General features: G+C 41.9%; 1 protein-coding gene across 1 annotated transcript in view; it reads right to left on the bottom strand.

Annotated features, from left to right (window-relative positions):
• Positions 1–13,755, bottom strand: part of grin2bb (glutamate receptor, ionotropic, N-methyl D-aspartate 2B-b) — a gene marked incomplete at its 3' end in the record, with an annotated part of 118,620 nt that overhangs the window by 9,460 nt on the left and 95,405 nt on the right. The window contains exons 9-12 of the mRNA XM_084559236.1: positions 12,840–12,965; positions 9,803–10,032; positions 8,454–8,614; positions 4,249–4,436 (exon numbers count right to left, since the gene is read on the bottom strand). Coding sequence (XP_084415362.1) covers positions 4,249–4,436; positions 8,454–8,614; positions 9,803–10,032; positions 12,840–12,965 — 705 coding nt within the window. The remainder of the gene's footprint in view (positions 1–4,248; positions 4,437–8,453; positions 8,615–9,802; positions 10,033–12,839; positions 12,966–13,755) is intronic.

The following is a 13,755-nucleotide window of genomic DNA, read 5'->3' as shown; positions in this document are numbered from 1 at the left end:
CCTTCGGAGAGAATAAGGCTGCACATCAACAATTTGTTGGTGAATTTCACTGTCTAAAATTCTTGTTAGACATACCGCTTTTTTTTTTAATCCCAGCTACATTATCCTGTCTTACAACACCCTGTGAAGTACTATTACATGTTATTGATGGTGCTGATTTATATAGGCTAAACATATCTGCAGTGCACCGTATTGATGAACGCATGTAGTTCTGTTGTGTTCTATTATTTGACATTGTTGCTGTGGTTGTAGAACGTGGTTTTTGTCCTTGATGTCAGTTTATGCACCAGGCGAGAGACGGAAGTTCTGGTAGGATTGAGAGTTTGCAGAGCGAGCGCCGCATATTAGAAGTGTCAGACTGACGGTGATTATGGTGTTGACTGGGCTACAGCCAACGGCAGTCCGTGATCAAGCTTTAATTACCTTGCAGAAAAGCCTCCATAGGTTCCTTTGTGTGAGATGCTACAATATATATTCAGGTCAAGAACATAAATTTCGTTATTTACTTTCTACTGTGCTTTTATGTGTGACATCATCGACTTTCATCACATATATTAGTCGACTTTAAAAAATCCAAAGTTGTTCAACCCCTACTACATATATAGATCAGCCACAACATTTAAACCACTGACAGGAGAAGTAAATAACATTGACCATCTTGTGACAGTGCAATCTTCTGCTGGGAAACTTTTGGACCTGGGATTCAAGTGGATGTTACTTAGACATGTATCATCCACCTAGATCAGACCAGACACCCCCAACCCATATCAATGACACTCCTTGATGGCAGCAGCCAACCTGACTACTGTATGTACTGTACAGTGGCGGCGCCAGGGAGGAGTTGGTGGTGCTGTAGCTCCCCCTATAATAGCCATAGCACTCGCCCAGCACCCCCAAGAAATATCTGTGATTTTTTTATATTTATATTTTAATGCCATATTTGAATAGTCTTTTTCATGTAGTTTAAAAATGTGAATTAAATAATATATAAAAAAACAATATTTTAGTCTAAAAAAACACGAGGCCCAAACAGGTGATCTTGTTTGGCCAGTGGGTCTCTCCATATGAGCTGGGTTCTGCTCAAGGTTTCTTCCTGTTAAGAGGGAGAGGCTTGCTCTGGGGGTTTCAGACCGGATGTTGTAAAGCATCTTGAGACAATTTGTATTGTTATTGATGCTATATTAACAAAAATTGAATCCCCAACAGGATGGAGTCTGACACAGGCACACACACAAAAACAGTTTAAGAACAACTCAATAAACATGAACAACAACAGCACAAGGTGTTGACCTGGCCTCCAGAGTCCCTAGATCCCAAACTGATCAAGTACCTGTGGAATGCACTGGAACAAGCCTGATCCACAGAGGCCCCTCCCCTCAACCCATGGGACCCAAAAAAACCCCACTAACAACATTCTGTTGCCAGACACCACAGGACAGCCACAGAAGGCCCTTGTCCATTCTCTGATGAGTCAGAACTGTTCTAGAGGCACAAGGGAGACCTACAAAATATTAGACAGACCGTCATAATGTTATGCGTAATCTGTGTATTTCTTTTCAAACAGTTTCACCTCCATTCATACCATAAGTCAGGAGAGTTTCTGATCATTAATGGTCTCACGAGAGAACCACTAATTGTTATAAAAAGAGAACACCACCCACATTAATCTGAATAACATAATCATATTGCAAGTTAGTATTGGGTCAACTTCCCACAGGCTGAAGAAGCCTCTTGGATCTGTGGTGAAATGTCTTCAACAAAGTACTATTGTCTTTTATTAGAAATTCTCTTTGCTCAGTTGTCAGTTATTAGGTGCACCTAGCCAAAATGTGTGATCTCTAATACAGCAGTCCTGTAATAATCTAAAATAAATCAAGACCCCCAGAAAATGAGGCATCAAAATCACCTCAAAGTTCAATCTGTGCCTCTCTGGAATGGTTAGTTACTGGTGAAGCTCTGTGGAATATGCTCCATCACTCAGCTTTTATGTAGCATTTTCTATGGGTGACTTGATTGCCAGAAACAGTTGGAAAAATAAACATTTAGGATAATTCATTTGTCGATGGCAATAATTTAGATGAAGTAAGATGTAAGATCAACTTTCATGTTGTAAGATCTCCATCGTTTAATCTGACAGCTACAACATGTGATTATTTACATGTGTTTTATAACATAAAGAGTAGGTGAACGTACCAGCTCCTGTAGTGCACTCTGCGAGTGTGTAATCAAGTGACTTGCACCAAGGTCTCTGCCAGACCAAGTTTGCAGCCAGATCGCTTTCAAAAAGAGGTGAAAAGTTTACCTCCCCACCATGTGGCCAAACCACCTGAACTGGCCGAGTCCTCTCATCATGAAGAGGCCACAGCATGACTCAGAGGCCCTCCTGGATCAGTGCACATGTCCTTCTGTCAGAGTGACGCCAGACACCCCGCTGGCCTCTCTCAGTCAATACCCGAAACACACAACAACAGCTGGAGCTCAAAACAAAGCTCGACCTACAATCTGAGAGCATTGCTCAGTGGTGCATGCATATTTCATAGATAGTGTCATCACTGCTATTTACCATATTCTACAAGATTCAGCCTCCCCCATATGTAAATATTTACACAATATTGTCTGGTGCTGCACTGTCAAAGTAGAACTCATAGTAGTTTTCTCCTGCACTCCCTGAACGTCATTTATCAGCCAGGGTAGGTGATGAGGGGTTAATGATCCACAAAGATACTATAGCCTCTTTGAGGTCTGATCTCCCGGTTGAGTAAACTACTAGTCATGCAGCTAGTCATGCTGTCAGGAGCATGACTAACTGCTGCTGATCTCCAGAGGCCTCTCTTTTTAACCCTCTTTTTTAACTGTTTTCACTGTGCTTGTGCCCGACTTAACAGACATTTGTCAGTGTCTCTGTGTTCATAATAATAATAATAATAATAATAATACAATATGAAGGTTCTTTTTCAATAAGGTAGAGGAGCTCTAAACCTAAAAACAGAATGATTACACGTTAATGTATCAAACTGGTGCATGCATTGTGGACTGATATCACAAGCAATTACATGTACTATAAACATACGCAACACTCTCCCCACCATGTCAATGTAGTACCTAAACTACATGAGTTGAAGGTTTTCCTACTGAACTTATTTATCCACATCACCAGTCTGCCACTCCATAGCGGCCTGTTTCTGAAATGTGACACCGGAGAATCACAACAATAGCCACAGGCTTCAGCCTTTCAACACTAATCTCCTCCACAGTGTTCCTTCTACCTACCATATCTGATGTCCTCCTGAGCTACCAAATAAGCAAACTCTTCCACTCAAGCTCACACTCGTACAACTACAGCAGGTAGTACTCTTTATAAGTACCTGGGTGTTCACCTTAACACCAAGCTGGACTGGACTCACCACACTGACGCACTCTACAAGAAGGGACAGAGCAGGCTCTAACTTCTGAGGAGACTGAGGTCTTTTGGAGTGAAAGGGGCACTCCTGAAGACCTTCTAGGACTTTGTAGTGGCATCAGCCATCCTGTACGGAGTGGTCTGCTGGAACAGTGGCATCACAGAGAGGGAGAGGAAGAAGCTGGATAAGATCATCAGGAAGTCCAACTGTGTCCTGGGCTGCCCCTTGGACTCAGTGAGGGAGGTGGGTGACAGGAGAGTCCTGCCTAAAGTGTCAGTGTGTGAAGGAAAGATACAGAAGGTCTTTCCTTCCTGCTGCTGTTTGGCCTCAAAACGAACACTCCTAATATGTGCAAAATTATTACACCACAAGGTGTAATAACTTTACAACCCAGCTACACCAGTCTGTGCAATATCTGACTATTCAATCTGTGTATTCAGTGCTGTTGCAAACTGCAATTTCCCCATTGTGGGACAAGTAAAGGTTATTCTTATTCTTATTCTTATTCTTATTCTTTCAGGCCTGCTGCTTGCTACTTTACTGTTGATTAAGGACTGCACAGTGCCAACCTGGCTCAGGAGGCCTCATCCTGCTGCCTCGTTGACTGCTTTCCACCAGCTCTATTGGAGTCATAGCTCCTTTAACAACTACAACGGCTCGGATAAGCTTATGACTTTATTTTCTGTTTCTCAACATGAATGATTATTGCACAGATTAAGGCTACATTAGCACACTTGTAAAAGTAGTTAGTCTATTCTACAATAAGGCCTCCAAAACATCCTATGTGATGTTATGTTTAAGCCCAATTTATAACTGTGATTCTACAAAACAGTTTTCAACTCCTCACCATCTCCAAACAGCATGAGGATGGCCAGGTCCACAGCTCGTTTCCAGCCAGAGTCTTTCTGGATGGCGATGCCGTAGCCAGTGGAGGCAAACACTTTCCCGCTCCCGATCGTGACCAGCTTGCAGCCCTCGTCTCTGCCGGCCATGTAGTTTAGCACTGCAGCGTCGTAGATGAAGGCGTCCAGTTTGCTATGGACCATGAGTGAAGTAAATGTGTTAAAAGTTATGGTGTTATTACAGTTATGGAGCCTATAGTGACAGTGTCCAAAATCAATCCCTCCTTCACTGAGTCACTAGTCCTACTCAAGAGTTTATAACATTTTAGGGCACTGATGTGTCATTGGTAATGACATGTAGCATCTTTAAAATTTGCATCATGCAAAAGATATTTATGATTTCCTAATTCCTGGAAAGAATGATTTAATAGGGTGCTAATTGTAGTGTTAATATAGACAATGTTTAGGTAGTTGTGATAAGCCAGTCACTTTTCTCTGTTTAAAACAAGAAATTCAATTACTTATTTATTCCAGGAAATGGTATTCTGTTAGAAGTTATATACGTGCCTCTGCACATTTTTGCATGTTAAGCTGCTTTGCTGTGCACTGTCTAAACACTCCAGCTATGCTACATTTAACTGGAATTAATTAATTGGAGGCATACCAATTAAACCCTTTCTCTATTTTAGCTGTAGTGAATGAAAGATTGTAAAGCTCTTTCAAGGACATTTGCAGGGAAATCCCTACAAAATGCTGGTCAGATAATGCACTGCCTGGCCACAACAAAAGTCGCCACCTGGATTTAACTAAGCAAATAGATACGAGCCTCCTATCGGATAATCACTGCATGGGCAATTATATTTCAGCTGGCAACAAGTTATTTAACCCCGACTGATGCAATGAGTAGCTTCTCATTTCTTAAACAACAATGTCAATGTCCAATGCATTATTAAAAACACATTATTAAAAACTGGAAGGATTGTGGGGAACCATCGTCTTCGAGGAAGAAATGTGGTTGGAAAAAAATCCTGATTGATCGTAATCTGCGATCACTTAAACGTTTGGTGAAATCAAATGGGGGAAAAAAAAATAGTAGAACCCAGTGCGAAGGGAACTCAAGAGATTGGGACCGAACAGCTGTGTAGCCTTAAGAAAACCACTAATCAGTTAGGCTAAACAGAAAGAAAGGCTTCAGTTTGCTGGGGAGCACAAAAATTGGACTCTGGAGCAATGGAAGAAGGTCATGTGGTCTGATGAGTCCAGATTTACCCTGTTCCAGAGTGACGGGCGCATCAGGATAAGAAGAGAGGCATATGAAGTGATGCACCCATCATGCCTAGTGCCTACTATCTGTGACTCAAGCCTGTGGGGGCAGTGCTATGATCTGGGGTTGCTGCAGTTGCTCAGGTCTAGGTTCAGCAACATTATGTGCCCAAAGAATGAGGTCAGCTGACTACCTGAATATACTGAATGACCAGGTTATTCCATCAATGGATTTTTTCCTCCCTGGTGGCCTGGGTATATTCCAAGATGACATTGCCAGGATTCATTGGGCTCAAATCGTGAAAGAGTGGTTCAGGGAGCATGAGACATAATTTCACACATGGATTCGCCACCACAGAGTCCAGACCATAACCCCATTGAGAATCTTTGGGATGTGCTGGAGATGGCTTTGTGCGGTGGTCGGACTCTCCCATCATCAATACAAGATCTTGGTGAAAAAATAATGCAACACTGGATGGAAATATATCTTATGACACTGCAGAAGCTTATCGAAACAATGCCACAGTGAATGTGTGCTGTAATCAAAGCTAAAGGCGGTCCAACAAAATATTAGTGTGTGACCTTTTTTTTTTTTTGGTGGTGAGTTTTTTTGGCCAGGCAGTGTAAAATGTGTTATGAGGAAAAGGTACACTATCTTTCACCAGCTAAAATATTTTGTATTCTTGAGTATATATATCTTCAGTTGCTGCCCAAAAGCTCTTGGGGTAGGCCGGTACAGATGGCGGCATGATCAGGTGCTCAATTAGCCTAGAATCTAGACTGCCCCTAGCGGCAGCAAATTACATTTGCTTCCAGGGTCAGTGTAGTTACTCTCCGTTGACTTGAGATTTCGAAAAATCCAAGATGTACCGGACCAATCACGAGTCGGTGGGCGGGCTTAACATGATGACGACTGACCTGCGAGAGAACTATGGCTGTCTCCTTGTTCTTCCAGGATGAAGGCAGAAGCATCAAACGAGGTGAAAATCATTATAAATCGGGTCATGTCGAGAGCTGTAGTTACACGAAGGGAGTTTTGGTCGGTTCTGTACGCGCCAGCATGCGGGTAAGCAGTAAGCGACTTGGACTTGTAGTTCGTTTAATTACGTATTTTCCACAGCGTTTTACTTGACTATCTTGCGACAAACTGGGACATTCTTGACATGTAAAATCATTTTTTATTCTGAAAAACAATATATGTATAATCCAAGGCACAAGTCGATCGGGACCAGAAAATAATTTATCTTTCGCCATACACTGCCGTTCATATTTTTTCGAAAGATAGGTCCCATGGAGGCAATCGGAAGGGGCGGGACTTCGGCTCTCTATAAGTTCCGTGAATTACGCGTGAATTCCCCATCCTGCTAGAACTACCAGAGCGATGGCTGCTGCTAGCGAACAACCTTCTTTCGAATTGGCTTTGGCCGCCACTCTGAAAGACTTGAAGCTGCTTGAAGTTAAGCTTTTCTCTGAGAAAGGAACTCTCTTTTCCGTCGCTCTGACTACGTCACCTTCTTCGTTGCTCTGATTGATTGTAGCGCTATCCTATTGCGTGGAGAGGGAGTTTGAAAGACAACCGTTTATCCCACCCCTCCGGTTGAGCCCTGTCTATGGAGAGTGCCCAGACCCTACATTTAATGTGGGTCTGGCTCGTCAGGCTAGTGCTCAATACCATTGCACAGAGCATGTGTCGTAGAGCAACACCTAGAGCAACATCAGGGTTTCTCCCTACTGCACAGGACTGACAGCTGTCAGTGGATTTGTGCAGCCAAGTCAAGTTCCCACAGCATGTTGCTGAGACCACTCTCAGACCTGACATTGTCCTGGTGTCGGAGATAACGAAGATCATCATCATGCTGGAGCTCACAGTGCCATGGGAAGAGTACATGGAGGAGGCCTATGAGCAGAAGAGGGGGAAGTATGACAGCCTTGTCAGCGACTGCCACGGGAAAGGCTGGAAGGTAAGGTGCTTGCCAGTGGAGGTTGGGTTGGGTAGAGGCTTTGCAGGACAGTCTCTCTGCAAAGCTTACGCTGCACTGGGCATCACAGGTAAGAGGAGGAGTTGGGCCGTTTATAACAGCACAGAGGCAGTGGTCAAGCGCTGTTGGGCACAAGCTGAGGCCTGATCAACCTTAGCTGGGTCGCCTGAGCGAGGGTGTCCAATGTTCGAAAGACCCGAAACACCCAATGACCTCAGGTAATATCACTGATGAAGTGCCCTAGCTTTGCATTAGAAGATGTAGCACAACAACTGTACATGCTTCTAATAATTTATGATTTGGTTTCATTTCAAGAGGTACTTAACTTTAAATAAAATGTCAGAATGTATGCACAGATTTTTGGATAAAATCAGCAACATTTCCGTTTTATTCTGTCTTATATTTTAAACTTCTAAGTTGTAATGGGGATAGGACAGGTGTTATCATGTTCCCAGAATCATGTCATTTAAACTTAAACACCTCCATGACAACTGAGTAACTCATCCAGACATGAAGACTTGTTAGATGTAACAAGTAACTTGAACCTTGTGTTGATTTTTTGTCAAACTGCTTTTCTTCAAGCGGAATTGTGACTATCATCAGAGGTACACCGCGGCTTTGCATTCTTATTTCTTCTGCAGTGGTTCATGAAACCATTTGAAGACAGGGAGAGAGAAGGGTGATGCGAAAAGTAAGATGTTAGCTAGTTTTCAGAGAAATCACAGGCTATGCTGCTATTCAGGGCGCCAGTGTCAGGCAGATACTCAGCTCCACTAGCAGCCCACCCACATTGCCCGAAATACTTCCTCTTCCTCTTTCTCCCTCTCCTCATTCCTTCATGATCTTTCCCTGTATTGCATCAGTGTAGGACCTCACCATAACACTCTCTTATCTCCCTGCTGAAATCCGTTCAACTCTCTTCCTCCTTCTATATCCTGTCTCTCCATCCTCCCCTCTATGTCTCTCACCCAGTCTTAAGACTGTACAAGGCTTCATCTACATTCTTCTGGTGGAAGCTGGTCATGTAGGTATGCATGTCTCGGTAGTTGTTGCGGATGTTGCGTTCTGTACTCCCATTGGGCACTGTGCCAAACCGGAATGGCGGAGAGAATTCGTTCGGCTTCTGGAACTGTGGTGGTGGGATTTTCGAGAAAAGAAAGCACACAGAGAAAATGACAGAGGAGCGCTTGTTAGTATGGAAAAGGCAATGAGCAGCATCAAAAAGCCCTTATTGCACTGTTAAGCAGGAGCACAGTGCTATGATCTAGGAAGCTCAAAATGAACTGTTTAGAGCTGAAACATGACTAACGTATTGTACTATACACCGGGTCCAGTTCAAAATAGAGATCAAGAGTATACATTTTGAAAAAATATGTGTAGTGGCAACCAAAGACTATTTTCATTACTACTTAATATATTAAAAGTCTGTTAACTGATAAATAGTTTTTAGACAATAAAAATAATAAGATACTAGAACCAGATATGTACACTTAACACTTTTAATTAAGTAATCAATTTTCTTTGTCAGGTAACTGAATAATCCAAGAATTGTTTTGGTTCAGTGTTAAACAAATGCATTTCAAAAAGGCTGGTCAATCAACAGCAAGGTTATAACATTTACATAATTATTCAAAAATAACAAGTTTAAGCTTCTGTTTGTTTTTCTTTTTCTTTTCAAACAGCAATCCTTGGGTCTCTGACCAATGGTTTGACAAAACCAGCAATTTAAATACCAGCCAATATCAATACATTTACAGTTTTTATTTTATTTTATTTCATTTTATTTTATTTTTTTCAGTTATACATTTTTACTTATATTTATTTGTCTTGTGTGCTATGTGGAATTATTAATGTTTTGTGTTTTCTTTACTACTGGCTGTGGGTACTAAAATACATTTCACTGAGCATTGCATAACTGTGCATATGACAAATAATACCTTATCTTAACCACAGTTCTAAGGACTTTAAATGGCCATATTGATTTGATTACATATTTATTCTTAGGAGGAAAATAAACACACCAACAGCAATACAAACCTGTGTGAGATGGATTTTAGTTCATTTATTGTCACAATAAACTGTCACACAAGCTGACTGCACAGAAACTTGTCTCACTACCATGGGAACCACATGTTGTGACATGTTTGAAACATTTGTGCTCAACCATCCCACCTTTGAACGGTTAATTAAAATACATTATTAAAAAAAAAAAAGTAATTAAATCACAAACAGTCTCAAAGACGCACTCTCACGTGTTACATACTTTCACACACCTGCTTGGCCACCCCACAAACATCACACTGTTTTGAATTCATACCTTTTTGTCTGACAGTCCAGACACCTGGTCCACATATTCCTCTTGGATCATGAAGGCTGCAAGGTTGGCAGTGTAGGAGGCCAGGAAGATGACAGCAAAGAAGGCCCATACTGACACCATGATCTTACTGGTGGTGCCTTTGGGATTCTGCACAGGGACAGAGTTGTTGAAAACGAGGCCCCAAAGCAGCCAGATGGCCTTACCGATGGTAAAGGAGGGACCGCCAGGCTCTGGGAGAGAGAACGACAGGAGCAGAGAAGGGATGAAAAGAAAGACGACAGACAGAAAAGAAATCAGTTTCACAGACCACCGGTACTACTTTGCTGCAGTGGCGGCTGGTCAATAGAGGGCGCTAGGGCGCCGCCCCTCCTGTGAAATATTGACTGTTTTATATATCTACCAAGATCAACCATGAATCAATCAAACCTAACAAATACGAAATAAATACACAAAAATACATCGCGTTTTTACTTGTGCAATGGTGTAGTGGTACCCGCCACACTGCCAGCAATCATTAAATGCGTCTGACTCTAGGCTAAGCTTTGCCATTCGATATAAAGCCCTCCTCCAGGTCAAGGGCGCCAGTAATGCTGGAGTCTATGAGAGCTAGCAAACTTTTTTACTGTTTACGAGCAGAAACAGCTTTTCATTGGCGCATGAAAATTCGATTCTAGTTCGCAGCTCTCTGGGCCCAGACCAATGGCATTGTTTTCTATTTTTTTAATCTTAGCATGATTGGACAATTCACCAATCAATCACGTCCATCAGCAAGCATTCGTGCCACAGCTGTAACTCGTTCTAAGAGACAAGATGGCTAACGTTAAAAGCGGAGACTCAATGATGCTTAAGGAAAACTCAATTATTTCACTTAAAAAACTCAATTTTTTTCGTCGGTCGGCTGTGGAGAAGAAAAGGGTAAAGGAGTTGGGACCCGACTGTCCGGACTTAAACATTTCGCAGCAGGCTACTGATCGTAGGAGGACATACACAAGGAGCTTCACCTCAAATGTGTATGCTAAACGGAATTGGCTAGCTGGATGTGCAGTAGGTAATGCTTTTTTTGTTTCCCCTGCGTGCTGTTTCAAAGTCCCGGGACAGAGATGTTATGGACTACAACTTGTGTGTCCACTTTTAAAACTCAATTAAAAACACATCTTTTTAGCTTAGCTTACCTGTCAGCCCCCTGATCTCTACTTGCACCGCCTCTTTTATTTTATTTTATTTTCCCTGTTTTTATCTGTCCTCGCTTTGTGCTCAGTGTACTGTTGTGTGTGTCTGGGGGTGTTTTGTGTCTGGGGGTGTTTTGTGTTTTGTGTTCCTTGCCTATACCTACTTTGTACAGTGTCCTTGGGTACCTTGAAAGGCGCTTCTCTAAATAAAATGTATTATTATTATTATTATTACAACGGGGATGAAGGACTTAAAACTAGGGCCGGGACTTTAACGCGTTAATTAAGATTAATTAATTACACAAAAATAACGCGTTAAACATTTTTCACGCATTTTAATCACTTGTTTTTGCACCGCGGAACGTTTCTCACTGGATGAGTTTCGGCGGACCGATTATACTGGAGCACCAACTAGCGTTCATTACTTCAGACAACAACAAACCACAGTGAACTTGAACGAAGAAGCGGATGAGACCGCTCTCATCAAATTTCAGTCATTATTCAATAGTATACTAAAAATCCATATGAAAAAAATTACTTCTCACTGTTCTCAGGCCAAATATTTATATGCGATTAAAATGTGATTAATTTCGATTAATTAATTACAAAGCCTCTAATTAATTAGATTAATTTTTTTAATCGAGTCCCGGCCCTAAAATTAAGTTAAAACTTAGTTCCATGGCCCCATTTGTCTTTGTAAGGAAATGTTCTATTTTGTCTTTATTATTTTGTCAGAATGCACCAGAATGCTTAGTTTGTATGTGAAAATCACAAAAAAAAACTACTGGGGGAGGATGCCCCCAGACCCCCCTACAGGGGTTTGATTTACAAACTTTGCGCCCCCCCCTAACATAAAATTCACCAGCCGCCACTGCTTTGCTGTATATGCATTTACGTGTAGGAAGCATTTCACAAAAAACAGCAACAAAGAGCTGCTTTATTCCCATCCTTTAGTTTGTCAGCGGCCATAGGGTGCGCTATGCTGTGCTGTCCACATCAGCTTTTCCGACCACTGTGGTGAGAACCCACCATTACAGACCAACTCTGCTCCACCTACATCTATGGGAGTATGACAAGGTGGCAGGAGGGAAACACTACCTACTGTAGTGGCATTAAAGACCAGGAGAAGGAGAGCTGGGGGTGGGGGGTGGGGGGGCAGACGGGTGCACAGCAGGCTACAATTATGCTACAGCTGGAGCAGTGGTACAGGAAAATAGCTTTACACAACGTAGTGATTAGACTGCTACACTTATCTACATGTATCTTGAGTGGCTGCCATCGTGGCAGCCTAATGCAGTCCCTTGCGGTCTACCAGAGGAAAAAAAATACACTGAAACTGAACCATCGATTGATTGAACGGCCTGCTGGATCTGTGTGTTGTGTTGTTCCAGACACCGTTAAACATGGCACATATTCATTGGTTTTACAACCCGGGATCTGGTGGTGAAACACAGGTGTAATATCTGAGAATGACACAATAAAGGGGACATGGCAATGTGAGAACAGAGATGTCTTGTTCACATATGTTAAGAATACTTAAGGTCACCTATCTGAGTCTTGTTAATGATCATTTTCATTAGTGAAAGAGCTTAAGTGAGTACAGATGTAGATCAGTACCTAAAGACATCAGTAGAAAGGTCCAGCTGTCCAGTTGTACACGTTTGGAAGGGATTGTCAAAGTAATGTAGCACCTAGAGAGCTTGGTTTGAATGAGGCATTCAAGGTAACAATACATGCCAGCTGAGTCTTCACTGAAGCACAGCAGCTTGTATGAAAATGTACATTACTGTTACCTTCTTGCAGCATGGACTGATGGTTCTGGGCTTGTGTGCGTGCATACATGTGTGTTTATGTAAATATCCTCTCACCTCGTCCATCTGCCAGGCAGCGATTATAACCCACTGGGCTGAAGTACTCAAACACAAATACAGCCACGGCTGACACGATCAGCAACATCACAAACATCATCACCCAGACGTCAGCGCTGAAGGGCTCTAAACAGAGACGAAGAGCGAGAGAGGGAAGGAGAGAATGTATTGGAGTACAGAGGAATTAAAAAGGGGAGGTAGGTGGTGGGAACACAGGGAGAGGAAGTTCATTAAACCGAATTATAAAATTACTCCATGGTATCAACATGATTATTTTTATTCAGACTTACTGTGTGCTTATCACAGCCATGGATTATATCTGAGTTTCAACAAACACTTCTCAGAAAACTGAGAGGAAGGTGGGTAGGTGTGAATGGACTGATGTAATTCCTGATATGGTAACATTTTCTAGTTGCTTGGTACTTTGTTTTTGCAATTTTCACCTAAACTATAGTGTCTGACAAAACAATCTCCACACAAGGTCCACATGACAGCTGTTCTGTAGCAAAAATATTCAAATGTGCATCTTTCTTAGCTCTTAATATCTTTCAACAACAGAGATTCACTGCATTGATCTTCTGTTAATACTTTTATTTATACAGGTTTTTATTATTAGTGTCTGCAAATTCTCACAGTGGTTTCAAACTGACAGAGGAAGCAGGGTAATCCAACATCAATGGTTTTAACTCTATTTCATCTTTACGTAATGTTCATTCTGTTGAGCACATTTCTATGTCCTATGTTCAACAGTGTATCAGAGCTGTATTAAGTGACTTACAATGCAAACTAAACATTCCTTACTGTTATGACTTTACATTAAAAGTCTTTGACTGGCTTTCACTGCCATTAATCAGTCTGTGCATGAAGTGTGTGAAAATGTTTCTGTCATTTTTTTCATGGTGAAACAACTTGAAAT

Source organism: Chelon labrosus, assembly GCF_963514085.1.
Source record: "Chelon labrosus genome assembly, chromosome: 2".
NCBI lineage: Eukaryota > Metazoa > Chordata > Actinopteri > Mugiliformes > Mugilidae > Chelon > Chelon labrosus.
This window is presented reverse-complemented; position numbering and strand designations above follow the sequence as displayed.